The sequence below is a fragment of the Gopherus evgoodei genome, chromosome 7, assembly GCF_007399415.2.
Source record: "Gopherus evgoodei ecotype Sinaloan lineage chromosome 7, rGopEvg1_v1.p, whole genome shotgun sequence".
Lineage (NCBI taxonomy): Eukaryota > Metazoa > Chordata > Testudines > Testudinidae > Gopherus > Gopherus evgoodei.
The window spans coordinates 42,124,105-42,144,034 of record NC_044328.1 but is presented as its reverse complement, the minus strand read 5'-3'; the positions used below and the strand labels follow the sequence as shown (position 1 = coordinate 42,144,034).

The 19,930-nt window shown below is 45.1% G+C and overlaps 1 protein-coding gene across 8 annotated transcripts in view; it reads left to right on the top strand.

Moving 5' to 3' along the window:
- The window catches only part of LRRC20 (leucine rich repeat containing 20), a 203,836-nt gene that overhangs the window by 815 nt on the left and 183,091 nt on the right, over window positions 1-19,930 (top strand). For 3 of the 8 annotated variants that reach the window (XM_030570533.1, XM_030570528.1, XM_030570529.1), the window contains exons 1-2: window positions 356-424; window positions 15,644-15,773. In XM_030570533.1, the coding sequence (XP_030426393.1) occupies window positions 359-424; window positions 15,644-15,773 (196 nt within the window). In that variant the 5' untranslated portion in view covers window positions 356-358. The other 5 variants (XM_030570530.1, XM_030570531.1, XM_030570532.1 and 2 more) reach the window with 5 other exon arrangements.

Here is a 19,930-nt window from a genome sequence, read left to right as displayed (position 1 = left end):
GGTTCCTCGGCGCTTTCTCTCAGTCCACCGCCTCCACCGCCACCTTCTCCCTCGGCCTCCGCCAGCAGCAGGAAACCCGGGGCGGGGGCCGCGAAGGGAGGGGCGGCGACGTGCGGGGAGGAGCAGCTCGGCGGGTGGGGGCGGCCTGTGGCAGCTGCGCGAGCTGGTGAGGCCGCTCCGGGCACGCGGCTCTGCCCCCCCCCTCCCGCGTTTTCTGCCACCCGCTCCTCGGGCACAGCGGGGAGGCGAGTCGTCCCCTTGCGCACAGGCCGCGCCAGCGGGGACTCAGCCCCGGCTCGCGAGCTGCTCGGGTCTCCTGGGCCAAGCTCGCCAGAGAGCCGTACGTAGTGCCGGCAACATGCTTGGGACACACGTGTGTGTTCAGTACACCATGTGCACGCTGGGTGCACCGATCGGCGTGCAGGTTCGGGTTGGTGTGCACATGCCTGTGGTGCAACAACGCCTTGCAGAGCTCGCTTTTATTTTATTTATGCACAGATTACTAACGGTGCCTAATGCACGCTACAAATTTAAAAAAGAGACAGTCACTGCGCTGCGGGGTGGGGGGGGGGTTACAATCTAGATTTCTGACCTGGTGGGAAGGAGTGAGAGTGACGGGGGAAGACAAGGTATGCAGAAAATAAGGCCAAGACATCTAATAAGTACTGTGCCATATATAGCAACAGAGCTCTATGCCTGTTTTTTGTAACATGGGAGCAAATAGGGAACCGGAGCTCCTCTAAAGAAAATACATGTTGCTCCTAAGCGGTGGTTGGTTTTTCGAGGTGTTGCTGTGAACAAGCATCTGCTTACTGTGGTTAGGTTAGATAATGGCGCCCACATGTGTAATTTAAACACAGCACTCTGGAAATAAACTGTATAGCATAAATGACTAATATTTGGATTTTGTAGTTTACAGTTCCTATCAAAACATACCATGATATTCTCTAAAAATGACTTGGATTTTTTTAGTGTCAGAGGGGTAGCTGTGTTAGTCTGGATCAGTAAAAGCAGCAAAGAATCCTGTGGTACCTTATAGACTAACAGATGTTTTGGAGCATGAGCTTTCTGTGGGTGAATACCCACTTCGTCAGATGCATGTGACATGCATCTGACAAAGTGGGTATTCACCCATGAAAGCTCATGCTCCAAAACGTCTGTTAGTCTATAATGTACCACAGGATTCTTGGATTTTTTTGTCCTTGCTTTATATTTTCTCTCTGAAGTCTCAATTCTTTTTCTGTTTTTCTGGACTTTCATTTTAAGTATTGTCTCTGCCTCTTTCTACATCTTCATCCACAAAATGGCATTGATTGTGTTAGTGCCATTTTGTAACCCAAAGTACCATGAAACTGGCTTTCTTGCAATATTTTGCTGTAGTGCTGTTATTTTTATTAACTATCTGGGTAATTAGGACAACTTTATTATCATTATCATACTTATATGCTGATTTGTTCAGTAAAATGCCTAAGGACAAGTTTCAGAGGGGTCGCCATGTTAGTCTGGATCTGTAAAAAATGACGGAGTCCTGTGGCACCGTATAGACTAACAGATGTATTGGAGCATAAGCTTTTGTGGGTGAATACTCACTTTGTCAGATGCATGTAGTGGAAATTTCCAGAGGCAGATATAAATATGCAGGCAAGAATCAGTCTAGAGATACATGCATCTGACGAAGTGGGTATTCACCCACGAAAGCTCATGCTTCAAAACATCTGTTAGTCTATAAGGTGCCAAAAGATTTTTTGCTGCTAGTCTAGAGATAACGAGATTAGTTCAATCATGGAGGATGAGGCCCTCTTCTAGCCAATGAGGTGTGAACACCAAGGGAGGAGAAACTGCTTTTGTAGTTGGCTAGCCATTCACAGTCTTTGTTTAATCCTGAGCTGATGGTGTCAAATTTGCAAATGAATTGAAGCTCAGCAGTTTCTCTTTGAAGTCTGGCCCTGAAGTTTTTTTTGCTGCGGGATGGCTACCTTTAAATCTGCTACTGTGTGTCCAGGGAGATTGAAGTGTTCTCCTACAGGTTTTTGTATATTGCCATTGCTAATATCTGACTTGTGTCCATATATCCTTTTACTTAGGGACTGTCCAGTTTGGCCGATGTATATAGTAGAGGGACATTGCTGGCACATGATGGTGTATAGTATATTGATAGACGTGCAGGTGAATGAACGAATGATGTTGTGGCTGATTTGGGTAGGTCCTGTGATGGCGTTGCTGGTGTGCTATGTGGGCAGAGTTGGCATTGAGGTTTGTTATACGGATTGGTTCCTGAGTTAGTTACTATGGTGCGGTGTGTGGTTGCTGGTGTGAATATGCTTAAGGTTGGCGGGTTGTCTGTGGGCGAGGACTGGCCTGCCTCCCAAGGCCTGTGAAAGTGAGGGATCGTTGTCCAGGATGGGTTGTAGATCACTGATAATGTGTTGGAGAGGTTTTAGCTGAGGATTGTAGCTGATGGCTGGTTGAGTTCTGTTGGTTTCTTTCTTGGGCTTGTCTTCTGGGTACCCTTCTGGCTCTGATCTGTTTCCTAGTGCAGGTATCTTAGTTTTGAGAGTGCTTGAAGATCTTGTAGGTGTTGGTCTCTGTCTGAGGGGTTGGAACAAACGCGGTTATACGTCAGCGCTTGGCTGTAGATGATGGATTGTCCGGGATGGGAGATGGAGACATAAAGGTAGGCATAGCGGTCGGTGGGTTTTCGGTATAGGGTGGTGTTAACGTGACTGTCACTTATTTGTACCATGGTGTCTAGGGAGTGCACCTCCTGTATAGATTGGTCCAGGCTGAGGTTGATGGTGGGGTGGAAGCTGTTGAAATCATGGTGGAATTCTTCCAGAGTCGCCTTCCCATGGATCCAGATGATGATGTCATCAATGTAGCATAGGTAGAGAAGGGACATGAGTGAATGAGAGCTGAGGAAGTGGTGGTGTTCCAGGTCAGCCATAAAAACGTTGGCATATTGTGAGGCCATGCATGCGGCTGCCCATAGTGGTGCATAAGGACAAGTTAATTGCTATCAAACTACACTGCATATTTTGTAATTTCTTGCAATCTATATCAGGTTTAATTCAGAACAACCAAGCTGTGGTGTTGGATGCCTCAGGAGATAAGAAGTTAAACCTCTCATCTCCTGACCACTGGTTGAAATTTAGCCCACATTTGTAATATGAAAGTAATGAATGACGACAATTTGTGTGACCTGTGTGAAATGAGCAGGTGGTCTCAATCTATTTCCTAGTGGACAGGTGTCCACATCATAAAGGAATACATAGCTGTGTTACCCATTAGAACCCTTAGTGGTAGTGTTAGGAGAGAAGCTAATGATTCACCAGGCATGGAGACTGAACTACCTTCACCATTAAGGCCCAGTTACAATATGAAAATTTTGCCATGTCTGAACACTATTAGCTGAATAGGAGCTGAACACAGTTGAGTGGTTAGCCGGTGGGTTGCTGAACACAATTTGTTGTAGTATATTGACTCCCAAACTCTGTTCAGCCCTCATTCAGCTAACATGGCTACTGCCAACGCTGTTCAGAAACTGTACAATTTCATAGTGTAGACAAGGCTGTAGAGATGCAGACGATCGTTAAAACACATTTATGGAGTAAGATTTAGAAGCTTATACTGTCACTGCCTAGGCTGAATTTTCCTGTGGAAAAATCAGTATCTTTCATGAGCAGTAAATTCACTTAAAAAGAAAAGGGGGGGGGGAGAAAAGACATCATTGTCCATTAGCTTGAACATTTACTGTTGTGTGTGTGTGTTACAAAATATATTTTACCTAGGGGCTAGACATCCTGCCTCTGGTGTATTCCCATTTACTGCTAGCCGGAGACTGACTGACAGCAACTGGTAGATAAATGTGGGTTTCCTGCATGGCACTCTTGTGATGCTTCCGGGGATACGCAGGGTTGTGAGGCACTTGGCTACCACCTGCTGTTCATGTGAGGAAGCCTTGTCTATGCCTACTGTGGAACAGTTCCCCAACACCACCAGCCTCTGGAAACACAAGCACTGCCTTCCAGGCCTCTGCGGACCCACTTTCTCTTTGCCGGTTAATGATAGGCATGTTCTAACCCCTGAGTCCTCCGAGCATCTCCCTGGAATGTCCAGCTTCTTGATTCCTGGGACAGTTACAGAATTCACATCTTCTGTGCCCAAGGGAACAATGCACCACAATTACCAGTTACATAGCACAACACAGCTCTGCTTAATACACACTTAAACTTATATTTGTTTTCTCTATAAATAAATCTAAGAACAGTGATTTCAAATAACAGCAAGCAAAAATATTAGAAACAAAGGGTTAAATATAAAAATCATAATGCTCATGCTAGAGCCTAAACTTAACTAACAAGACTTTATCATGTCATACAGAGTAAAAGCTCACTCAATCTTTCCATTGTATTACAACCAGGCTTGCCTGTGATCCTCCTATCATGAAGCAAACTGTTTAAAGATATAGGTACAGAGACTCATCTTGCAGTTATAATCCCAAACATCCATTGTCTCCACTTGCAAACAGGCTAACCTCGGCTGCTCCTTTTTCTCCTGTGTATAATCTCCCCTGGAGACTTTGCAATCACTTGATTAGCACTTTACTCAGACTACAAGTAAGCATTCATTGTGAAGTATATAATCAATTTACATGTAGACAGACAAAACAATCCCTCTATTTGATTCTAACCTTTTGGTGAGCAGCTCCAAGTCACAGACCTTAACATAATTTCCAGTTTATGTACATAACTCCTGACATATTATGACATATTAGGCATGCATACATTTTCCAATTATTATGAAGTCCAGTGTAACACAGGCTTGCAGCAGATACCTTCCATGACATTCTAGGATGTAGATACATACGCACTTAAGGGATCACTGGGTGTGGTATCTCGTGCCCTCTGCCAGTTGGCCCCAAGTGGCACCTGGGACACAACTCCAGAACACTAACCATTAGCAGCAAGACCAAATATCTTGAGAGCACAAGAGTGGCAGTGATTATGAAATGCTATTGTGATCAGAGATTAGATTGTTTTAGTTTGTGGTGATGCAATCCATTGATATTTTTCACTGGTGGCTGCATCTTATTCCAAAAGAAGGCAGCATGAAGCAATAGCACTAAGTGAGGTAGAAACTGTATCTATTAATTTCCAATGAGTGTTGACTCTGAAGCCTCATGACTATCTAAATATTACCATTTTAAAATATAAGCAATGGATAATCATATTATGAAGATAGCACAATCTTCTCTGAATTACACTTTATTTTGGGTTGTAGGCAGACATTGAGAGAATATAAACATTTTTTTAAACCAGTCTTATTTGTGATAGTGATAGGTAAAGAATGAATGAATAAGTCAGTGTTGGAGTGCATTCTTGGTATTAGCACGCAACCCACAAATTTTCCTCTAATTTATCATAATAGCATTCTTGATTTGTTGGATGTGGAGGTACAAAGCTTTTATTATTGTCTTTTAATAAGCAAATTATAGTAAAGAATTTAAAATATTGTGTGAATGTAGTGCTGGGGAAATGTGGCCGTCTATTTCAGTTTCTCAGGAAAGTTGGGGCCTCCAAGGTTAACTCATTACAGAAACATGAATGACCTCCCCTTTCGGGGGAGGAGTGGGACCACCAGGAATCAGAAGTCAGTTAAATAGCGGGGGACAGATGAAAAGTGCTGAGATGGGAATGAGAGCAGACAGACAGTAATAGGACACTGCTGTGACATGTGGCAGGCTGGCAGACTTGGAACCTGATTTGCTGTTTTTAGCCCACAGAATGGATACTGCCTGAGCATTGACAGAGTAAGTTTTGCTCACTGTCCTGTCATAGTGTTTCACTCCTCTTGTTGCCAAAAGGGGAGATACCTCAGTCTCTCTCACTAAACAATCAAATTGATAGCAAGAAACATAAACCCCAATTACAGGGCAGGTTTCAGAGTGGTAGCTGTGTTATGAGGAGTCCTTATGGCACATTAGAAACTAACAAATTTATTTGGGCATAAGCTTTAATGGGCTAGGAGTCATTTCATCAGATGCATGGAGTAGAAAATACAGTAGCAGGTATGTATATACATAAAAAGATGGGAGTTGCCTTACCAGGTATGGGGGGTCAGTCTAACGAGACAATTAGACCCATTTTATTGAGAGGAAAATGGCAGGGTAGGAAATCTTGTCCTTATCTACTGTCTCTATTTAATAATTGCTTATAAGACGTTCAAAGCTATAAGGGAAAAGCAGATTGATATTTATATGTTTAGGAGAATATCAAAACTAATTATTTTATTATGAGATATTTTGAGAAGCGAACATAAATAAGAGACTGTGACTGAACAGTGATAAGCTACATCTTTAACTGGTGTTTCTGTCTCTCTCTGGCCTCACTGCAGGGGAATCATAGAGCAGGCCCCAAGAAAAAGGTATTTTTTGCAGACCCTTCTAGGAAATTTAGTGTTACAGATGCCTGCCCTGATTTACGCAATCATTCCATTCAGGAAAGCCTTGTATAACTTGAATTTTATGTAAGTTGGAAACATATACCCGTATGTTACACAAAAAATTCCGCAACTCAAAAATCCCATTTCTAGTTTATGGAACTTTTCCCATAAGTGCGAATTTGCGTAAGTCGGGTCTTGTGTAACCTGGGGAGTGTCTGTATATCATTGGAGGTTCCCCTTTTCATCATTTGTGCATTGTTGTTGTGCTGATGAATCCTCAGGTCTTTGGGAGACTCTTTTGTGTACTGATTGCACTGTAACAGGGTGGTTAGTCCTTTAAGGGATGAAGAACCTGGGGCCAGCCAACCCTGGTTACAGAAAGAAGGACACCTGTGTGAGATTAGCTGTTTCTTCATAAAGAACAGCAGGAAGCTACACTGAAGGGTAGAAGTTCAGAAATTTCAGGGAGTGAGAGGGGCTCATGAAAGGAAGATCCTATGACTTTAGAAAACAGAAAGTTGAAGCTTCTGCTAGGTTGGATCTCCAAGTGGCCTACCAAAGCAGGAATAGGTATGGGAAGGAAAAGGCTAAGAGGGACCTAATAAGAAGGGGAAAGTATGGCTTAAGGTGACCAGACAGCAAGTATGAAAAATCGGGACAGGGAGTTGGGGGGGGGGGGGGAACAGGCACCTATGTCAGATACAGCCCCAAATATCAGGATTGTTCCAGTAAAATCGGGACATCTGGTCACCCTATGCAACTTTGAGTTTTATTTTGAAGCTTATTTTATATACATAAACTTGTTAGACTCTTAAGAAGAGGCAGTGGGTGAGAAAATGTGTGTGCAGTTTAAGGAAGACCTGGAGAAAGAAAATAAGGTAGATTTAGGATTACTATATTTCAAGTTTCCAAATAGAGAACACTGCTGAGACAGTGGTGGGAGACTGGAGGTGTGTGTGTACTAGGAGGGGGCATGGAGGAGGTACTATGGCCTCACACCTGAGATGGGGGCTGGGGGAGATGTCAGTGTTACACTTTCTGTCAGGGTGGCTGGTGTAGCCTGGGATGCAGCGCCAGCCTGCCAGTCAGTGCCTCCCTGGGGGCTTTCTCCCAGATGAGGAGCTGGGACCTGGCCCTGTCACCCCTCCTGTTCAGGTTTTGAGGTAAATCTGAGAGGAGCTTGGCAGCTCTACTTAACTGGCAGGCTGGGCCGGATCCAGCAGAGGCAGGGGAGAGACCAATCAGTGTGCAGAGATGGCTCTTTCTGAGCTGCCATATCTGCTCCACAAGGAAAGATCCTGAACACTTCCTCTTATTTGAAAAATCTGCCTGGACAGAGATGGGCAGACCAAACGAGGTCATGTGTGGAAAAACCCAGATGTATGGTAATCCTAGGCAGGCTGCCTATAGTGTGAATTTAGGGTTGGTGTGTGTGTGTGTGTGTGTGTGCGTGTGTGCGTGCGTGCGTGCGTGAGAAGGAGGCTGGCCCCATGACATGAACACACTGAAACTATGCAGAACCTAGGGCTTGATTTTTGTCCTGTAGTGCCTTTCACACGAGGCTCTCCAAGTGGGTTCTACAACTCAGCAAACTAAGACTCCTATCCTCCAGATGAGTTACATAGGTTGAAGAACAGACTATCTCTCAGAGAGGGGGAGTGATTTGGCCAAGGAGCTACAGTGAGTAAGTTACAAATATAGGAATAGACCCCTGAAATCTCTCTCTTAATAATAAAAATACCTAGTTCAGAGGCTGCAGCATCACCCAGCAGGTCAATGGCAGAGCTGAGAATAAAACTTAGCTCTCTGAAATCCCAGGCTTACGCTCTACTGATGAGGTCACAATACATGTAATATAATGTTTAGTTTCCCTCAGTATCACTCTGATCTATCTATATTTTCTTCCTCTCTATAGTGTTTCTGTTTATAGTCTTTCACATTTCTGATGACCCATCACTGTAGTATCTGGGAGTCCTGTGCTTTAGACACAAGACCAGTCTATGGAACTTTACAAGAGGCTGGTTTAGTGATCAAATGAGACTAGTACACTCTAGTTACAGGGGCTCTCTCTCACTACCCAATCATGTATAGCGATTCCCGTGAACCACAAGAAGCCAGATTAGCCCAAAATATTTGAAAATCCAAAAAGTTGAATGAGACTTGTACATCTTACTTACAGGGGCATCTCTTTAACGAGCCAGTCAAATACCCCAGTTACAAGACAGGTTAGATGGAAAGACTACCAATTACAGAGAGGTCACACTAGTCAAGGTTCCAGACCCACATAAGTAACAGGAATGTCACTGACACCCTTGTTACGTGGTAATCACTCTCGCTAACCCATGAAAGCAGAAAAATAAAAGGGCAGAGACCTGAAACCTAATTTACAGGGAGGTCACTTTGCCACACATTCCTTTCCTTCGCCTCCATTTCAGTGACTTGTTTTTGTTCCTCCTATTTTCCTGCCGTTTCTTGGATGCTTCCTTCTTGTCTGCTTGTCCATGGAGGTGCTGGAAACAGAAAAAGTTTGCCAGAGAGCCTTAGACAGGGCTGAAATTCTTGCTACAAAAATCAGCAATCTATTTTAATTACATAATGATTATAAAGGTTGTATGAAACAAAATGTAATCCACCAACACTAAGAAAAGCCTATAGTGGCAAATTTATTTCAGATCTTTCAAAGGATGTTTTTTTTAATTTATCTCACATAGTTGCAGAATCTCTGTTTCAAGACCAAAGTAAGGCAGAATCCTTGAGGTTTGGCTGCAGAATTCCAGACTAGATATAAACTGAGTGTGATGGGCCATGATGATGTCCCATTTCAAAGGGATAGTATAAATATTGCCTTGGAAGACCTGCAGCCAAATTACACAGTGGTCGCTCTGACCAGCTGATTATGTGACAACACTTCAGCCCTTTCCCACCAGCCACATCCCTTTGGTCTTACTGCCTCGGCACTTTCTTCTAAACTCAAGTCCTTCCCACCCTTCCTTCTACTGCAAAGTTTCCCACCTAATCTGAACCGGCACTGTCATAAACAGATAAGTAAGAGTTAATAGAACAAAACTGCTTCATATCTCTTTTGCCTGGAAAGGGTTAACAAGAACAGTCAGCCTGGCTGTCATCTGACCCAAGGACCAATCAGAGGACAGGATTCTTTCAAATCTTGAGGGTGGGAAGTTTTTGTGCTGTGCTGTTAGATTTTGGTGGTGGTTCACTCTAGGGGCTCAGAGGGACCAGATGTGCAACCACGTTTCTCTCCAATACAGGCTCTTATAAGTTCAGAATAGTAAGTACTAGGTAGATAAGGCGAGTTAGGCTTATGTTTGTATTTCTTTATTTGCAAATGTGTATTTGGTTGGAAGGAGTTCAAATTGGTATTTTGCTGAAAAGATTCTAATTTGTACTTGTATACTTAGACTGGGAGGGTATTCCCAGTGTCTATAGCTGAAAGACCCTGTACCTATTCCATTTTAAATTTACAAAGATAATTTTTACTGTTTTTTCTTTTTTTAATTAAAAGCTTTTCTTGTTTAAGAATCTAATTGTTTTTTTTTATTCTGGTGAGACCCCAGGAGCCTGGGTCTGGATCCACCAGGGAATTGGTGGGGAGAAAGGTTAATTTCTCTCTGTATCAGGATTACTTTCTCTCTCAGGGAGAATCTGGGAGAGGAAGAGAGAAGGAGGAGGAAAGGTGCATTTTCCTCTCTGTTTTAAGATTCAAGGAGTTTGAATCACAGTGATCTTCCAGGGTAACCCAGGGAGGGGAAGCCTGGGAGAGGCAATGGTGAAGGAAAGGGTTTACTTTCCTTGTGTTAAGATCCAGAGGGACTGGGTCTTGGGGGTCCCCGGGCAAGGTTTTGGGGGGACCAGAGTGTACCAGGCACTGGAATTCCTGGTTGGTGGCAGCGCTACAAGTACTAAGCTGGTAATTGAGCTTAGAGGAATTCATGCTGGTACCCCATCTTGTGGACGCTAAGGTTCAGAGTGGGGAATTGTACTATGACAGGCACCAACTCACGGCTCCTCAACTTGCTCTTACAACCCTATCCTGCCATCTCAGCCATCCTTCTACCCCAGCCTCTTCCCCCCACCCTGTTATACTCCCTCAGTGCTTCCCACCATTCATGCCTCCCCAGAGGGTCTCCTCCAATGTAAGCTAGCTGTAATTCATGCGCTTCAGCTTGCTTTTGTCTCTCCACCTCACTGCCGCAGCCTTCCCCCCATCACTTCCTCCCCAGCTTCAGATCATGCACCCACTTTTACTGCCTCAGTACTTCCTGCCGAACCTTGATCCTTTCGCACCATTTGTGCCACCTCAGAGCTTCCCATCCAACCTAGTGCCTAGAGCTGCCTCCCTGACTAACTCTGCTGCTGCTTCCTGCTAGGAAAACAGGAACCCACTTTTTCCTTTGCACCAGGAGCCCTAGCTCATGCAATCTCCACACCTCCTCCTGAGCCTAAGCCTATCTCATGCCTATTAACTCTTACCCTGTCCCTGCTTGTGCTTCTGCAACCTTAGCACCTCTTTCTGAGCTCCAGACCTATCATTTCAGTGTCTTCATCTCAACTGAGCTTGCTTTGCCATACCAACTCAGTGCCTCCCTCTAACCCTAAACCTTGTTACTGTTTGTGCCACATCAGCTCCGCCCTCTCACCCCCAACGCCTATTCCCACTTGTGCCACCTCAGCATCTCTCTTGCACCTTCTTTTACAAAGAAAATATTAATATTCAAATGAATAAGGAACACATCTGAATGGCTGTGACAGTGTTGACTATCTGTGACTTCTTGGTCACCCCCACAGTGACCCAGCCATGCAAATGTTGTATGTTGTGAAGGAGATGAGACACAACATTCTCTAACCCAAAGGTTTTATTTCTACATAATATGCGGCTACATACCATGTATCCCTCCACACCTTCTATTTTACAAATAGCACTTGAATGAAGAAATGGGTTTTGAGTGGCTATAAATGATAAAATACCTCTTGGGTCACCTCAGGTGGCACACCCTAAAAGTTAGGGTGTGCCATGTTTACACTTGGAGCTGAGGGTGTGATTTCTTGCTTGCATAAACATAGTTGTACTAGCTATCATTGAGCTAGCCCTCTACATATAGCAGTGTAGCTGGGGTAGCATGGGTAGCAGTGCGCAGCAGCATAGGCCATGCCAAGTACAAACCCGCCTGAACCCCCTGGGCATGTAGTCGGCATGCCTATCCCATCCTGCTATTTGCCAGGGCTCTCACTACCCTGGCTACACTACTATTTTTAGTGCACTAGCCCGATGGGAGCTACTGCAAGTATTTCTAGTGAATAGGGAATCATACCCTAACTCCAAATGTACATGGAGCTTTAGAAGTGAGGTGAGGGTGTGACTTGTGGCAGCATATTGCACAGAAGCAAAGGTAAAGCTTCAGGTCAGGAAGTGCAGTATCTTACCTATCTCAAAACAGTCTAATGATCACAGAGGTGTGTCAGTGGGGGGGTGACCTGAGATGTATTTTTGACTTATAACCAGTCAAAGCCCACATCCTTATTCTAATTATTAATAAATAATTCCTAATATAAATAGGCACAACAGTCTATTCTGGTGACATTTCTTTAAAAAAAAAAAAAGTAATCTTACATGGATGAATTCCCTAAGATATGTTGACCTTGGAACAAGTAACTGGGAACTGTGATTAAGGAGTCAACTTCACCTTCATGCCTAACCCGCTGCCAGAGCTCCTGCATTTATTGGCTCTGGGTCCTTTGCTGCTCTCTTTCAGGTCCTCCTCATTGGATTCCCCGACCCCCCTACAGTTTAGCCATAGAGGCAGCTGTTGCTGTTCTTCACAATGGTTGGAGGAAACAGGACAGACGGAGCTGGGAGTTCAGGCTGAGCAGCAGCAGCAGCGTGGGTCTGGTGCTGGGTAAGAGATCGTTTCCCTCTTCCCTCATCTCACACAGACAAAAAAAGATTAAAAGAGCTTTCCTCACACACAACGGGGCCTGTGGATATTGCCGAACTCCTCTATGGAGTGGGGCTGCCAATGCCGCCTGGGAGTTTGCATTTCTCAATGCAGACTGCTAACATGCAGTAGTCTGAACTCGTTTTGCCGGTGGCCCGAGGGGTTGCATCCACCAGGTCCAGGAAACAGTGAGAGTGAGAGCCCCGCAGCTGAAAGTGAAAGGAGGCTATTGTAATGCACGCAGCCTGCTTCCTGCTCTGTGCATTTTGGCAGAGTGCTCCTGCTGCAAAGGCGCTGAGAACAAGGTCATCCCCCTCTCCTCCTGCCCTAAAGTGGGAGACATTTGGAAACAAACAACTACTTATGCTGTACATCGTGGTGTTAGAAGTTTGAAGTTGATCATGGAAGTGTGGAGAGGGTGAAATGCCACCTTTTGTGGCTTTGGGGTCTCTCTGCCTCATCATAGTTGCGTCAGGATGGCATGTGCAGTAATTGTAGGATGTATGCAGATATTGCTGTTAATTGTCCTTAGTTTTCCCCATCAATGAAAAAGCAAGCAGCGTTGGATCAATGCAGACTGTGACAGCATTTGGTTGTAGTATCACCTGGGTTTGCGTAGGGAATATTGCTGCCCAATTTAGTGTCAGATTTGCATGGAAAGGTATCTTGGTTCAGAAGTCTTGGCTTTCTGCCACCAGTCTAGTATTTTAATTTTTACCACTCACTCAACTAAATATAGGACCACTGCTGCTGAATCACTGTCTAGGAGAGCTTAGGCGTACTCCTTAGTATAGATACCAAAAGCATCCAAAGGAGGCATGACATGGAGATGTGCTGCTTGACCAGCTACAGATGGGGGTTCTAGGCTACTCCTTTCTTGCATGATGTTACTAGATGCATCCACTGGTCCTTTTCTACTTCTTTCCCATTTTGGCTCCTCTGTTGTTCTTACAATTCTTTTTAAGCCAAAATTCTTTGTAGTTTGTCTCCCCAGTTTTCTATTAATTCATGCTAGCAGAAGTGCCAGAGATCACCTTAGAAAACAAAATATCTTAATAGATTTTATGGCCAGAATGGACCATTATGATCTAATCTGATGTGCATAACACAGGCTATAGAATTCCACCCACTAATTTCTGCTTCAAGCCCATAGCTTCCGAGTATTGTGGGCTCAGAAAAGGGGCAGTCCAATCCATCACTGAGCATTACTGCTACTGGTCTCTGCATCCTAAGACATTCAACCAATGCCCTAATCGATCACTATGATAGCTTCCTAGAGGTCATTTCTGCATACTTCCAGGTGAAGGTTAGAGTTGGCTGGTGGTAGGACAGGTAGTTACAGGCAGAGTTTTGCCTTCTGCTCAGTAAGTGATCTCCATTACCTCTTTACTAGGATTCAGTGTGTCCTAGAATTCAAATCCCCACAGAGAAGACTACAGAGAAGGCCTGGTATTAGAGGCCTGCTGTCTTAATTGCTGGAAAGTTCAGGTTGCTGAAAACACAAGTCCTTTTGTAAGGACTAGTGAACTGAACAGTTAGTTACTCTTCTGGATATACCTAAGTTTCATTTGTGTGTATTGTCTCTCTGGTTTCTTTTTCCATGCTTATTTGTATGTTTTTTCCAGGCCTCAATTTGTATGTAAATAACTCGTGTTCCATTACTTATTATGAGCATTGCTTCTAAGAATTTTTAAATGAGGCCATATATACTCGTTTTGTCTACCTTTGAGTCATGCTATGTGAAAGACACGCTATAGGGAATCAAGTAGACATTCCGCCCTGGCGAGGCAACAAAAATGGATCTTGGGACAACATATAACCAGGTGTAGATTAGCCACTAAGCCAACGGGGCCTATGCCTAGGGGCCCTCAGAAAAATGGGTGCCTCTGCTCCCCCCATCTGCCCAGTGCTTCTGCCAGGGAGCAGGGTTGGGGCACAGGGGCTTGCCCCACTCCACATGCCTGGTGCTCCTGTTGGGGAGCAGGGTTGGGATGCGGGGGCTTGCCACACTCCACTCACCCAGCAAGTCCCCACGCCCGACCCCGCTCCCCGGCAAGAGTGCTGGGCGGGGCTGGGAAAGCCCCCATGCCCTGATCACATTTCCCTGGCAGGAGCAGTGCGTGTGTATGTATGTGGAGGGGTGGGCAGGGGGCACATTGCAGGCAGAAAGGGGAGAGGCCTCTGCATATAATAAAGAAAATCTCCAGAATTTAAGGAGAACATTACAGATTTTTCTTTTTCTTATTGTACCCTTCCGCCATCTGAGCACAAGGGATAATCTAGTCCAACAGGTAAATATTCAGAAGATTGTAGGGTCATCTGATTCCTTGTGATTTAATGTATAGTCAGGAGTTCTGACATCCTGAACAACTAAAATCTTCATATGGAGCTCAATTTGTGAGGTATGGTGTGTTTGGTTTTGGGAGGACTTGTTAATTTTTTTAATTTACATATTTATATTGGTGTGAAAATTCAGTATTTAATTATTAGGGGAAAAATAGGTTTAACAAAAGGCAATCAATATTATTAAGAATCTACAAATGTCTTTTTTTTTAAATTTTGATAGCCACAACTGACAATTTTGATTTAAGAATACAACTCAAAGCAATTTAATAATTTTAAAGATACATTTACTCATTCTGTAGTCTTTTGGATGCTGCAACAATAATGACAGTAACGAGTAATTAAGAGAGATTTAAAATTGAAGTTCATGGAGTCTGTTCGTTAATTAAATCCAAAATAGAGTATTTTATGTAGTTACTTAGTGGAAAGCACATGCAAATAACTGCTCTTTCTGATTTAGTAGTATTTCACGCTTACTTTGTACTACTGTAAATGACTACATAAAATGCAGGGTGGTGGAGTATCTGACCCATTGTAAACATTCACTATTCACTGCAGAGTGGAGTAGAAAGGAAGTGTAAGAGGAAGGATGTTCCATGATTAGAGTGCTAGCCTAGGACTTGAGAAACCTGGGTAGAAGTCCTTCATCTGCCACAGACTTCCTGTAGGACCTTGGGCGAGTGACTTAATTTCTCTGTGCCACAGTTCCCCATCTGTTAAATGGGGATAAGTATTTGTGAGGTTAAATGCAGCAGATTCTGTTTAATAGCAGTCCTGATATTAACTTCTGATTGATAACATTTTGCCAGGAATAAATCCTGTCACATTGACTGCTATTTTTACTTGTCCCTTTCATGATATGCTAGCACACTGGACCCTGACTGTTTTTATTTCCTCATTGACAGTTTCCTCTGTGGACGTGCTTCCCTGGTGGGATTGGGCGTGGTGCCTACATGGAGAAAATAATGGGGGAAGCTGTAGCCAGAGTTGCCAGAAAGGTGAATGAAACAGTGGAGAATGGAGCAGACTCCCTAGGTGAGTTACTCAGTCTGGCTTTGCTCACAGTGAGAGTTGGTCCCATACAGAGGGGCCCTTCAACAGGGGACATCAGGTCATGGTTCTCAGACTCAGTCATTTAAAAGGATGTTACCAAGACAGCTGGAAGGTGATTTTAATTTTCCTACCAATTTCTTCCATTTTATATTTTGAAAAATGTTGATTTCTCCATCTCCTGATCCATGTTTCCAAAACAAGCAGAGGCCAATGTGGCTTCTTTCACTTAACTTTGGCATGCACATGCTAGCATGGTTAATAATGTCATCAGGAATGTGCATGGACCAGAAAATAGTGTTGTTAATTAACTGTTTGCAGCAAAAGTATACTTTAATTATTTTCATAATACAAAAAAAGTTTTTGTATTTATTTTGATGGAATTGTGCATTTTAAAAGTGTGCCAATTATTGCCAAGTTGGTTAGCTTTCTGGCAGAGGTCCCCGGGTCACCTGTTTGGAGTAGAGAATGCAGCCTGCTGTGCCCCCAACCTGATATGCTGACTAATAAGTCCTTTGTAGGAGGATGGAAATAATCTTCTCTTTGAAAATGTCAGATCTGTTTGTAAACAGAGGGCTAGATTCTGCCTTCCTCAGTGTCCTATTTTACACTGCACTGGTGATGTACAGGGCCTGCAAAGGGAGAGGAAGCAGCCCTTAAAGACTGTCACAGGAGCAGGGCCGGCTCCAGGTTTTTTACTACTCCAAGCGTGCCCCCTCCCCCCAAAAAAACCCTCTGAATGCTGCTGCCGAAGCAAAAAAACCCCAGAGTGCCCCCCCCTTGAAAAAAGCCACCCCAAGCACATGCTTGGAACGCTGGTGCCTAGAGCCAGTCCCGCACAGAAGCGGGTTCCCCATCGAGCATAGAGCCAGCACGATTGTCCTGTGCTGGCCCTCATTGCATCACAAGACCTTTATGATATGGTAGGGGAGTGAGCAGGCATAGTTGGACCACACTGCCTACTGACTATTCTGTTCTGGTAGATGGCTCCATAAGGAGTCATTGTAGAATAACATCAGTTAGGACAATATCTGTGATTGCTCCAGTGTATGCAAGGGACTGCTCTAGTCTCTAGTCACCTCCACAGTCTGTAAGGTAGAGAGGTGACACACAGACATCTGTGTTCCATCCTTTTTCCATGCTGTCTTGAGCTCAGTTTGGCTGCTGCCCAAAACGAGAACCACAGTCTTTGTATTGTACATGGTCCTCCTCGCCTGACTGTAGGGAGATGTACAGTCAATACAGAAACCAGTCATTCTTTCAGTTCTGGCAACACTATCATCTTCTGGTATGTCACAGATGCATTCTTTATTCAGAGTATAGAGTCCACTACTATAGATGACATAGACAGTTAGCACTGGGGACTCGTACAATCCCAAACCTATTAAAAAGGCAAATTTTACAACCACATCCTCAGAGTTAACTGTCTGCACCCCTTAGTGAAATTAGTGAGGGCCATGTAGTTGACTTAGCCCAGTAGTTCTCAAACTTTAGTGGTGACCCCTTTCACACAACAAACCTCTGAGTGTGACCCCACCCTTATAAATTTAAAAACACTTTTTAAAAATAAATATTTAATGCTCTGATAAATGCTGGAGGTGAAGTGGGGTTTGGGGTGGAGGCTGACAGCTCGCACCCCGCCAGATGATAACCTTGCAACCTCCTGAGGGGTCATGACCCCCCATTTGAGAATCCCTGACTTAGCCCTATTTTATCTAGTAAATCATCTGATTCTTCATATTGAGCACTCATCAGTCATGGGAATTGTCCATGTAGTTCAGGAATTAGGCCTACTAGGAAGACCACAGGCTCTAAAAAAGTTTAACTGATTCCTAGTTATCATTTATTCTATCTACTCGATCATAAGCCGGTTAGTTTATAAGCCCACCCCTCCCCCCCGATGGATAAGTAAAAATGGAAAATTTTTATGACTCATTCATAAGCCAACCCTATAATTCAGGGGTCAGAAAACTTTGGTTCCCGGGCCATCAAGATAAGCCGCTGGTGGGCCGAGATGGTTTGATTACCTCGAGCATCCGCAGGTACGGAGATAAACCTAAGTAAACAAAGTGTCCTGGTGCGCCAGCTGCTTACCCTGATGGACCAGGACAGCAACTGGTGGGGAAATGTTTTGGAGGAGGAGAAGCTGGAGGTCTGTGGAGTAACCCCTGTGACCACTCCCTACATGACCCCACCCTAGCCCGGGACCCACACACTTTCCCCGTTCCATCCCTTCCCACCTTATCTGGGGAGGGCCAGGGGAGGCTGGATGACTTCCTGAAGTCCCTTCCAACCCTGATATTCTATGATGTCTCTGGCCTGACTGGAGCTGCTCCAGCAGGCTGGGCAGCGCAGCCGCAGCCTGCTCCGGCGGGCCAGACCAGGCGGCGCAGCCACAGCATGTTCCAGCAGACGATTATAGAGACCAAAAAAACCCTGTGGCAAATCCCCTGCCTCTCTGGCTCCTATGTCTAAGAGGAATGAGAGGCGGTACTTGCTCTTCTAAGGGCTATGAACATTTATACACCCACCCCCCTGACTCCCTGGTGGGTGATGCAGCCAATCAGCGAGAATCCCAGGGCTACTAAGGCTCCTCCCCTAAGAATAGGGAGGCAAAAAGACTTGACCTTTTTGGCAGGAAGGTCTATTCCACTGGAGGACTGCAGCTCCGCATTGCAAATCAACAGGCCATTGTGAGCAGACACACACAAAACGTCTGCACTGTGATGGCCAAGTTTGCAGAGCTGCTGCCACAAGACTCTCATGCACGGTTTTCGGCATTGGTGGAGGAGGGTCTCCAGAGCTTCCCTACAGGCAGCATTGGACCCAGGAGATGCAGCCTCATGTACAATGGCCACAGGGGTTGTAATAAGTAGGGGTTCCTGGTTGCAAGTCTCTGGTCTGCCCCATGAGGTCCCGCAAACAATCCAGGACCTCCCCTTTGAGCGTTCAGCCCTCTTTTCTGACTAGGTGGATAAGAGACTCCATAGTCCGAAAAACTCAAAGGCCACCCTTAGATCTTTGGGGCTCCATAGACTAGCCACTCAGTGTAGGCATTTCCATCCACAGCCTCCCTCCAGTTTCTACCAACCCCGGAACCGCCAGGATGCTCCTCGTAGGAGGAATAGGAGCAGTAGAAGCAGGCAGCACTCCTCATCAGGGCTCAGGCCTGCCCCGGCCACTGCCTGGCCCCAGACCACCATTTTGAAGGTGCAGTCGAGGGCGGTGCACCAATACTACAACTGGATCCATCCTCTTTCCTTTTCGTCCTGTCTCCTTTCAGTCATGCATGGTCCCGTATCACCTCGGACCGCTGGGTGCTCCACATGGTTGAGGGGATATTTCATCCAATTCTGTGCCCTCCCTCCCTTCCACCCCCCTTTCCCCATCCCTCTTCAGGGACCCCTCTCATGAGCAACTTCTCATACAGGAAGTGCACTCCCTCCTCAGTGGGGGCAGTGGAAGAGGTTTCTCAGGAAATATCGGGAGTCGAAGCTCTTGCCCCTTTGCTCCTAATACTGAAAGCCAAGGATGGCCTCAGGCCCATCCTGGACCTGTGGGAACTCAACAAGTTAATCAAGAAACTCAGGTTCTGCATGGTCTCTTTGGCCTCCATTATCCTCTTATTGGATCCAGGAGACTGGTATGCCGCCCTCAACTTGAAGGACGCATCCTTCCACATAGCAATAATTCCATCTCAAAGATGATACCTCAAGTTTGTGGTGAACAACAGCCACTATCAGTTTACTGTTCTCCCATTTGGCCTGTCAGCAGCAACTTGGGTGTTCACCAAGTGTATGGCAGTCGTCACAGCGTTCCTGCGCAAGCAGCAGGTACAGGTGTTCCAGTCCCTTGTTGACTGGCTGATGAAAAGTCACTCCAGATCTCAAGTGGAAGAGCAAGTCGGCTTCATAAGAAGGATGTTTGTCGAACTGGGTCTCCTTCTAAATGAGGCCAAATAGACACTATACCCAGTGCAGAGGATAGCATTTAAAGGGGCAGTGCTAGACTTAACTCAAGCTAGGGCCAGAAGCCAGATTTTGGTCACTGGGTGACATCATATGGGGCCTCAGACAGTTCCCCACTACTACAGCAAGGAACTGCCTGAAACTTCTGGGGCATATGGCCCCTTGTACCTATGT